General features: G+C 38.1%; 1 protein-coding gene across 1 annotated transcript in view; it reads left to right on the forward strand.

The window, feature by feature from the left end:
• Window positions 1-10,283, forward strand: part of ACOT12 (acyl-CoA thioesterase 12) — a gene marked incomplete at its 3' end in the record, with an annotated part of 17,043 nt that extends 6,760 nt beyond the window's left edge. The window contains exons 4-9 of the mRNA XM_010187526.1: window positions 1,115-1,247; window positions 3,080-3,230; window positions 6,382-6,501; window positions 7,832-7,982; window positions 9,757-9,812; window positions 10,223-10,283. Of these exons, the coding sequence (XP_010185828.1) occupies window positions 1,115-1,247; window positions 3,080-3,230; window positions 6,382-6,501; window positions 7,832-7,982; window positions 9,757-9,812; window positions 10,223-10,283 (672 nt within the window). The remainder of the gene's footprint in view (window positions 1-1,114; window positions 1,248-3,079; window positions 3,231-6,381; window positions 6,502-7,831; window positions 7,983-9,756; window positions 9,813-10,222) is intronic.
• Window positions 10,284-10,497: the final 214 nt, after the last annotated feature.

A 10,497-nucleotide genomic window follows, 5' to 3' on the forward strand; every position in this document is an offset into this window, starting at 1 on the left:
GAGGGAGTTTGAGACTTCAGTTCAAATTCCATCACAAATTAAGGTATTGGAGGAATTAAAGAACATATTTTCAAATCCACTGTTCTGAACAACTGTTGATAAAGTTGTACAGAGAGCAACAGTATGCACTGACCATCTCAAACTTTTAGCTGAGCCATCTGGAAAAAGCTAGGAAGCTCTTGAGGAGGGCCAGAAAGGAGTCATCAGAACTGGAAGAGGATTTGTTTGGAGACTCAAAGACAGAAACATTAGCAGCACCACTACAGGGCACAAAATGTTGAATTTGTCTGTGTTGCAGTGCTGGTGCATTATTTTAAGGTTTCTGAGGCTAAACCTTGTAAACAAATCACACAGGTGACTGTTCAGTGGCACCTTTGCAGTGTTAATTTAAATGTAATAATTTTCTTAAGCCAATATATGTTTGGATTAAGTTTGTCATTGGATTGACATACATGGGAATTTGCACTTAATGGAGAAGAAGATCTGATCTTGGCAAGAGAAGGATGTGTGTCTGGGTACAAGTAGCATTTTGGGCATAAATGTATGAAGCTGCACCAAGTGCTGGCTGCTCATTAGTTTCTCCTCTGCATTCAAAAGCCAGTGCTGCTTTGAAAATTGGTCCTCAGATAGGTGGAACAGGCTGTGTGGGTATGGAGTGAATTGTGAAAGAGGGAGTGGGCTATTTGTGTAGTGAGTGGGAGTGGGCCCTGGGGTGCACTTACCCATAAACTGCACCACTGCTCAATGAAACTGGATTATTTTCCTGATACAGAAATTCAATACTCAAACCTTCATATTAAGATACTATTTTTAAATTTTGTTTCTTTTTTTTACTCTTTTTTTCTTTCTTTTTCATTTATCTGTGTGTGCTTTCATGGACATTTGTGTTGAAAAACTAAAAGCACTTTGTCATTGGGTTTTAACTAACTATTCTGAAAGAATAAAGCAGAATCTCTTGAACTGTAACTCTGTGCTTGTTTGTATTAATAGAACTTGTCATCTTGGACAGCTGATAGCAAAAGTTTGTAGAAAATGCTGATACCATTTAAGTTCAAAGTGCACTTTGTTTTGATTATGGCATTCAGAACCTTTTTTTTATTCTTCATTTGCATAGATTGAATTAGAACCTGTAAAGCTTCTGTCTACGGAAGACCACCTGGAGCACGCCCTGGCTAATGAGAGAAGAAGAATCCGACTAGGTTATGAACAGGTCTTTCAGAACCTAATGCAGGAGAGTAATAAGGAAGGTGATTACTTTGGTCAACATAGAAGATGGAACAAATGACTTATGGGCAGCTGGAAGGGAGGAAAAAAGCAGACAAAACATCTGAGTAGAGCTCCTTGAGGTTGTGGTATCATGTAGACAAGTGTGTGTCGTATTTGTGAGAGTGTGTGAGACAGTTATTCTAGTAAAGTGGTATTTCTTTGTCTTTCAGAAATGCCAGATTTTAAAATGCAGGATTGAAGGCCTAGCATGCATTAAATAGGTGCGAAATGCAGATCTTCATGTAGGTTATATGTGTGAGGTTGAACAGTTCACACAGAACTTTGCAACATGGTAATAAAGTCTGATGAGACTAGTTGTAAGAACTATGTGCCATGAGGTAATTTCCAACCAGAAGGAGAAACTTCAGTACATGGAGTTCAAAACAGGTGAAAAAAATACTTATTTTCTTCATGACCAAATAGAAAAATTAAGACAAGAAGCAGGTTTGTCTCTATTTCTCATAGTAATCTCTTAAAGACAGTAGTGCTCAAAAGTTGCTGTGTTCCTCTGCAAAAGAAATTACTCACAACAGTTAGGAAATGTGCTGATACTTGGAAAATCTGAGCTGTAACTGTGTATAAACAACAGACATTATGTGTTTTCACTGAGAAAAGAGAAGACCTGTTGTAAATATAAATTCTAGTCTTAACAATTTAATAAGACTGTGTAGAACTGAAGAAACCTGTTTGCTGCAAGCTAACAAGTTATTTGTCTTCATGGTAAGTGTCTCATAGGAGACAGCTTAATACCATGGAAGACAAATCAGAGGTTGCTGATTTTGGTTTCCACTGTCTTGCCTAGACACTTCCTCAAAGGATGTTAATATTAGCACTAATTCAGCTCCTTAAGGAGACAGAACAAGGGAAATAGGGGAAAGAGAAGAAAATACTGTGTGTAAAGGCTGAAAAATAGGTATAATTCATATCCAGAAAGTGAAGTTCATCTTCTGAGTGGATCTTGTGCAACAACTTGAGTAGGTCCAAAGGGCAAGCTAGTTGTGTCCATACATTTATATAATCATAAAGTTAGTTAATTATGGCAAAAGTCAAAAGTGCAGTTCAGGTCAAGTAGCTTCTAGCACAGATATGCTCTTTTAAAATGACTGACACTGTCTCATGCCTAAATCTGTTCTTGCAAACTGTAACTGAAAAAACAAAGCACAGGGTGAGGATGTGTGGCTAAAAATTTGGAAGCAAAATTGGAAATACTCAGATAATGGAAGGCAGCTACTGCTTTAGATCCACATTTCTCCCTTTTGTGTGTTCTGTGTTGTCTCTGGTAATCACAGGATTTGTAACAGGTTGTGAATAATCATAGCATACTCTAACCTTAATTAGACAACATTTGCACAGGTGCTCATCATACATGGTGGTCAAAGCCTATGAAAAGCATTCAAAAGAGTGTGAGCTGCTCTGACAGCATCTGTTAAAGGTCATACATGGCAACCATGAATAATCACAGGCACATGCTGAGGAAGTTGCCTGCCTGTGTTCACAGTTAGCCAGCTTTCATGGTATCTGCTTCTGTCACTGCTTCTCTGAGGGATGCAGTGAGGGCTGGGAAGGATCACTGTGCTGCGATAGACCATGGGGTGTACCACCTCTTACGTCTCGGAAGAACAGAGCAAATCCTCAGCCTCTTGCTTCCCTTGCAAAGAACAGAGGTCTTCTGTGTCTTCATGGGGTTTTTTTTTTCCTTCCTTTCATTGTGTCTGAAGCAAATGGCATGCTTCAGTAACTGGGGATATTTTTTTCTTGGCTATCAGAGTTACTAACTGAAATAGTTCATTAATATGTTGTTGCTGTGTTTCAGATACTTTCGAGGAGGAAAGTGCAGTTTCAACTGACCTTACTCATGTACAGAGTATTGAGCTTGTTCAGCCTCCTCATGCAAACCATCATGGAAACACTTTTGGTGGGCAGATCATGGCTTGGATGGAGACAGTTGCAAGTATTTCAGCAAGGTACTTTTCTACATCATAATTCTTGCATATGGTTCATAATAAATGTGATTTTGATATTAAGGGTTTCACTGGAATTTATTTTATGAAAAATACAGACCCAAACTTCTGTAACTTTTCTTTCTCCTCAGGTTTCAGTAAGGCTTTGAACTATTTATGTGGTACATTTCCCACAGCATGCCACACCACTGTGAGAGTCAAATCTTCTTCTTCTTCTGTTACATATGCAGACTGTAAGGCAAAAGAGGCTATGTTATCCTCCTGAAACTCTGTGCAGAAAGTCAGCATTGGAAACAGGAATAGAAACCTGGCCTTCCTTGTGGTTGATGCAGTGTTTTAGAAGCAGAGTTAGTCGTTAAGTCAGGATAAAATTGATACTGACCCTGTATCAAATGATGTCCCAGAATGAACAGCCTTCTAAATGTTAGTCTGCAGATACTTAAGCCAAAAGAAAGAATAATTCAGAGAAAGAGAATCAAAAGAAACAGGTTCTGTTTTGTTGGTGTGCACACAGAGTGGATGTGTAACCTTAGCAAGACACTTAACCTTTCAGTCTCTCTGAGTCCCACATCTTATGGGTTTTAATATTTTTAGCAGTTTAAGGGGCTCTGACATCTTCAGGTAGTAAGTATGAAGTATTTTCTTTACACTGCCTGGTATTGCTTGTCAGTATGGCCTAGACATAATAATTTAATTTTTCTTCCCCTGGGATCAAACAGTTGTTTTTCTCCCTGCTTGTTCTTGGACTTTATACAAAGCTTCTTTGTAAGAAACTCCTGAGTTCCAGTTTGAATTCTCCTTGCATACCAAGTGACCTAATTCACTGCAGGGGTGCTAGAGATGTTTTCACTTTTTAACTTTAATAATTAAATGACTTCCACATTCATTATTCATATAGTTTTAATTTGTAGCCAATTAGCTGTACTGATAACAACAGATTTTCTGTAGTGGTTGGACAAACAGCTTGCTTTAGTAACATTAGAATGCACTGACCTTACCTTAGTGTGTGCTTTCATTGGCTTCAAAGGGATTGTTTCAGACTTTTGCCATAATATGACCCAAAATATTTACTTGTTTTAATTTGATAAATTTTAGCTATTGAGAGTCACATTTAGGTAAAAAGGGAAGGAATACACCAGCAAACCAAGTACTGAAAAGACTTTCTTTGAATTAACAAATGTCAGACATGATTTGTCATGTTGAATATTTTAGGAGTTAGAGCTGGTGACAGAAGCTTGTTGAAAACAGAGATTTTGTAGTTTATGCTTGAGAAATAGCTAGTCTCACCACAAACCTTTGTGAGGCCACTCACAATTAGACCTGACCTTTGAATGTGCTGGTTAAGAGTTGCTACGGCCACAAACTGATGGAGGAATGGAAGAGGAGGGCTGAACCTTGACAAATAAGTTTCTAAGAATATTTTAAAGGTTACTCACCTTCCTTCTCCCCTCTCCCCCCCCTGCTGTCCCCACTTTTTTTTGTCTGACCCGCAAATGAAAATCTTGCAGATAGCAATAAAGCCATTTGAATATCTGTAATATTAGTTTGACCTGGGTCTGTACTTTCTCACTTCTTACAGTTGCAGTAAAAGCATTCAGGGCATAGTTTTCCAGGAAAAAAATGAAATATTTAGTCCAAATTTCTGTTTTGTTGCTCTCTTATTTTCCGTATTATTGTGTTTGCATCTTTATAGTGAGCATTGAAAATAAGATCACAGTTTAGCATTTTAAATCAGAAGAGCAAATTATTCGTAATGAAATACAAAGTCATCTGACTGTATGAGTCTATTAAGAAGATGTACCAGTCAGCTATTTAGCTACAGATAATACCGGTACATTAATTTGCAGAGTGCAGTTGAGTTAAAAGCACTACAAAGTTGTATTTTCAAGTTTCAGTATTGCACAATGGAAAATCTATTCTCAGATACACATATGAGATTCTTATTGAGGAGTTTTGCACACGTGCATAAGGACAGAGTGTGCTTCTTGAAGTGTAAAAATAAATGGCATTATTGTATATTGTTCCCTGTTCATGTGATGCACAGAGATCCCACTAAAGAGTGGGGCTTTGACTATGTTTAGAACTGCTGAAGAGACCTAATTTTTGCACGCTCCAGAAAGCTTGTGAACTGGATCCCAGTTCCACAAAGCCTTAAGCTGTATCTATGCTGCAGATTTTTTCTGGAATGGCTGTGAAGGTCAGAGAAGTGGTAGGTTGTAGGAATTTGCTAGTGTGGATGATGCAGTGTTGCAAAACATTTCCTTTAGCAGTGTAGCTGGGTTTGAGCAGGTACATATCTGTTTGTCTACTGTACCGGTTCAGAGAGCAGCTTTGCTAGTGTGCTCATGGAAAGGGTTCTCACCAGGTACAGACAATGGACTGTACTAGACCAGCAGAATTTTACCAGAGTGGCTACAGGCTATTTCACAAGCAGTTCAAAGAGAGCCAGTAAAACAACCCAGCTGAACCTGACTGCGTGTAACTTCATGCAGCAAACTGCACATAATTTAGTAAACCAGTCCAAATATAAAAGATACCAAAACCAGCTATGCGTTAGACAGTTACATGATTCTGTATGAGTAGGTTTTTTATTCTTATTTCATATAACACTAGCAGAAAACATCTGACAAACAAGCAAAAATGTACCAATATTAAAAAGAATACATAGATTGACATTGCTTTCCTTGAACGCTGTTTCTGGTGCTCAACCTTTCAGCTGAGGTTTCTTTTAATTGTATAAAGGCTTCATTGTATTTTTACGTACTGAGCAATATCCTGCTTCCCATGCACTTATGTAGAAATTAATGAAACTCTGTGAAGTAGTGGTTACTCTGTAGGTAAGGGATTCGTCGTCTGGCTTCAAAAGAAGGTAATATCAAGCAGTGAGAATTAACTAGTTGGTGTTTGTAAAGTATGTTGAAAATGAAACAGCATGACATAAGTGGTATTATTATGTTTGAAGCTCGAATTATATGCTCTTGTAGCTGAACATGTTAACTGTATTTCAGTGGGTTATGGAATAAATTAGTGTAATATAGTTACCTTCTATGTTGTGCAAACCTCGTTGCTCTAATCATTGCCCACTTCAAACCTAACAAAGGAGGTTCTTTAACACAACTCTGTTTTGCTCTGTGTCCCTTGCTTTCTTTTTCAGCCACCTTTGTCATTCATATCCTGTCTTGAAGTCAGTCAATATGTTTAAATTCTGGGGACCATCTGTCGTGGGTGACCGCCTTGTCTTCAATTCAATTGTGAACAATACATTCCAGAAGAGGTAAAGCTCATCATCTGCTTGTCTTCCTTGACTTCTCCAGTGCTAGCCTAACTGTGTGTTTCAGGGATATATCTATATCTATCTATATATCTATTTATCTATATCCATCTGTCTATATGTGGGGTTTTTTTCATTTTCTCAGTCAAAGTTTTAAGCATTTTTTTATCTGACTTTCACTCTGAATTTAAAGATAATTTTTAACCAAATCCCAATCCTGCAACCTCAGACCATAAATATGACTCTGAAAATCAGGGATTTTCAAGGCATGAGTTGGTGCCACAGCTTTGATTCTTTAGAAGGCTCCAGCTTGCTGCTAGGATCTTCCTGTTTTGGCATCTTTTGACAGATGTAGGTTCTATTTATTGCTGGTTGCCAGCAAAATTAATGCTTTGTTTTGTTTATATCTTACCAGTGTTGGTTTGGATTTACACAGGGGTGAGTCTTTGCCAGTTGTAGTTTGGAATTTCAGCCCATGCTGAAATTTTATCTTTAGTTGATTATATGGTCACTGTAAGCATGAAACATAGATTTTGGCACACTGCTCCTGGAATTAAGTGGTGTGGCTCTTGACCAACTGTGCACTGATCCTGCCTGTTAAAGGTTATTCTCTCTCTCCTATGCATGCATTATCTCCTCTGCAGTTTTAGGACTACTATTGTGTTTGTCTCGCAGAGAATGCCTATCCCATGTCCTTTGGCAGAGGGATAGCACCTCTCTGCTAGGCTGTTTCCTCACCTACAGGAATGGCGCTTTGGGCCAGCAGACCCCCTGTTTATGCTGAGGGTGTGACACAACATATGTGGAGCACTGTTCCTGCAGAAGGACATGTTCAGAAGTTGCAAAAGGTGTAGCAAGACAAGCCACCAGAAGGCAGAAGCTAAAGTAATTCCTCCTCTGAATCTTGTACATGGGACAAATGTTACCCTGGCATTGCTGTTCTATAGTTGTTTTCTGTGTAGGTGTATTTGGTCCCACATAATGCTAGCAAGGCATGAATTTCCTTCGTACTGTGCATCTGCTGAATCTCAAATCAATATCAGCCTGTTCACTTTTGCTGTCTGTTCTCATAGTATGCTTACTGGTGTTTATATTTTGCTACTTAGCTCAATTTATTTTTGTTTAATTAATGCTATTTATCTAGTGCCACCTTTTATTTCATTTCTGAAATGTGTCTGTCCAGACTGAGTAATTTATTTTGTACATTACAGAAGATGTTTAAGTTAGGATTTCTGCACACAGGAAAGTGTACAGCAGCCCTTTTTAGTATTTCTCAGGGCTGCTTCTGCATCACTTGCAGTAGTTCAGTAATTAATGTAAACTTTTATTTCAGTGTGGAGGTTGGTGTCCGTGTTGAGGCTTATAACTGTGAAGAATGGATCAAGGACCAAGCACGGCATATTAACAGCGCGTTTCTCCTTTTTAACACTGTAAATGACCAAGGAGAGCTGCTCACCTTCCCCAGAATCAAGCCTACTACAAAGGTCAGCTTTCATTCTCAGGAGGAGGATGAATGCATACATGAGATTGTGGTCCAACCCAGCACACTGCATGTCACACAGCCAGCCACTGTAACCTTGCTAGGAAAGCAAGGACTAAACAGGGCTGTGCACTGAAATTCATCTTGCAGAAGAGAAAACCTCTAAATGAAGTGTTTGCCTTTGAGTGAGGAATCTGTTGTTGTTAGCTGCAGTCATTCAGAACTGAGAGTTGTAGTGGAGGGTAGTCATCGTGAGAAATACTGTAGTTAGTTCATGGGCAGGGAAGAAGAATTGGCTTTTTGCAGATTTTTGCACCTGTCTATATCTGTCTTGTGCAATCTTCACTGACTAGAAGCTGCCCAGGCAGCAAAAAACTGGCTGAAACTCTTAAATGTTTAGTGAATAAAGTTACTTTTATAAACCTTTAATAAAGATAAGAAATGTAGTTAATAAAGAAGATTGTAGGAATCAAATCCCATGACATGGATGGACTTTCTGGTTCCTTTGGCATGGTGATCTCAGTGTGTGTTTCCTTGAAAGTGGTTCATGAAGCACTCAGAGCAGTTTGAATACTATTGCTGAATTATTTGCTGTGATGTCACCTGTCATTAACCTTACTGCATTTAAGAGATTTTGAGAGCCAGCATAGACAGAAATTAAATTATTATTTAACATCAGTGAACTTACATTTTATAGGATGGTAACTGGACAAATAAATCAAGGTGTTCTATGTACTAGGTGAGTAAGGTTCATTAGTGCCCATTACAGGCTGTACCAAAGGGAAAAGTCACTCTTCCTCTTAAAAAAAAAAAAAGGAAAAAAAAAAAAAGAAGCCATAGCATCTTAGCTTCTGTTAGAAAAGCAGTGCTTCCCTTAAAGACTTGCCTAGAGGGTCATCCACAAGCTAAGTGTCAAGATAGGAACATGTACACCCATTCCTTCAGAGGCAAGCAAACAAATCTGGGAAAATTAGTATCTACTCAGCATACTTTAAACTACTACTTTCATTTGACTGAAACTGACAGTTGGTATGGCAGTGCTTTACAAAACAGGCAAGAGATATCATCAAAAAATACTATGTAGTCCTTGGTTTAAAGAGGGCTGAGATGCACTAATGTGGAAATTATTCTTATTCCAGAAGCTACATGTCAGCTCTTAAAAGCAGAGGAAAAGAAGCTTCTTCCAAAGTGGCATATCCTTCAAGATAATAAGTGCTATTGACCTTTAATGTGGTTTGGTATATGCCCTTGGCTCACTTCCATGCTTCAAAAAACTCATCCACCCTGGCAGAAGAGAAAGACCTGCCACCTTGAAGGACAGATTACATCTGTTTGCACAGTGCTTGCTGTGTGTCCCAAATCCATGTGCACTAAAAAAGGAATTCTTCTGTGCCTCCTTCATGCTTTCAACATCAGATGACAATAAATCAAATTGGTATTTTTTTTTGGTGGGTGGCACATTTATAAATAGTAGAATGTGTGTGGTGCACTGCCCAGCTGCCACTGGTTTAGGACCAAAAAGTGCTAGGAGTATGCTACTGTGACACAACTTTTTTATTGGATTGTTTTTGTAATCTTAAGGGAATATTGTCAAGTCAAAAGTTAATCACTGACTCAGGTTAATCTGGGGAAAGTCTAATGTACAGACTACAATTCTTTATTTATCTATAATACATCTCTGGCATTTGTCCATCTTTAAGAAATAGTTCTTAGTTGACTTTTTTTAGAGGGTGTCCTGAAATAATTAGATGTTACTGTCTGGTGTACTTTTTATAAAGGATGGTATGAGGCGATACCATGGAGCTATTGCCCGAAGGAGAATTCGACTAGCCAGGTATAGTTGGGTTACAAGACAAACTTGATTTTAAAAACTTATTTTTTTAATGTAACCTTTAAAAAAGTGATCATTTGTTAAGTAATCAAAGCCTCCTCAAATGTAACTGTTATGCTTCTTAACTTTCCAAATAATTTTGCCTGAGTTGCAGTGAAATTTCTCAGTCAAGAAAATTTCTCAATCACTACTCATCTCAAAAGTACTTTGCTCCTTAGGTTTTTTGTTTTCCTATCTTTCTTGGCAAGAAAAAGGAGTTATTGCAAATGTGTCTTGCAACCTAAAATTGATAAAATATCTGTAAAGTATTTAGAAGACATTTAAACCTATAGAAGTGATTGTTTCTGGCATATGTAGAAGAAAGTGTAAAGAACTAATTAATGCTATTATTTTTCTTTTGAACTTTGTTTTAGAAAATGCATGCTGTCTGCTAAAGAAGAGAAACCTTCTGATCCGTGGGAGAGAAGCAACCAGGTACTCTGCAGGTTGTGTCCTATGGTCTACTTGCATAAAACTGTGTATTTGTACACCTTTTGTGTGTGTAAAACAGTTGTGCAGGCCCTATCAGTTTCTAGAGTGAATCTTCTGGACTTTATGATAGTCATGGAAGAATGGATAAATGTGTAATAAGATGAACTTTTTTTCTTCTGAAAAAAGGGTTTGGTTTTTTTTCCTTTTATCCAGCCAA

The sequence above is a fragment of the Mesitornis unicolor genome, unplaced genomic scaffold (assembly GCF_000695765.1).
Source record: "Mesitornis unicolor isolate BGI_N332 unplaced genomic scaffold, ASM69576v1 scaffold44070, whole genome shotgun sequence".
NCBI classification, from domain to species: Eukaryota; Metazoa; Chordata; class Aves; order Mesitornithiformes; family Mesitornithidae; genus Mesitornis; species Mesitornis unicolor.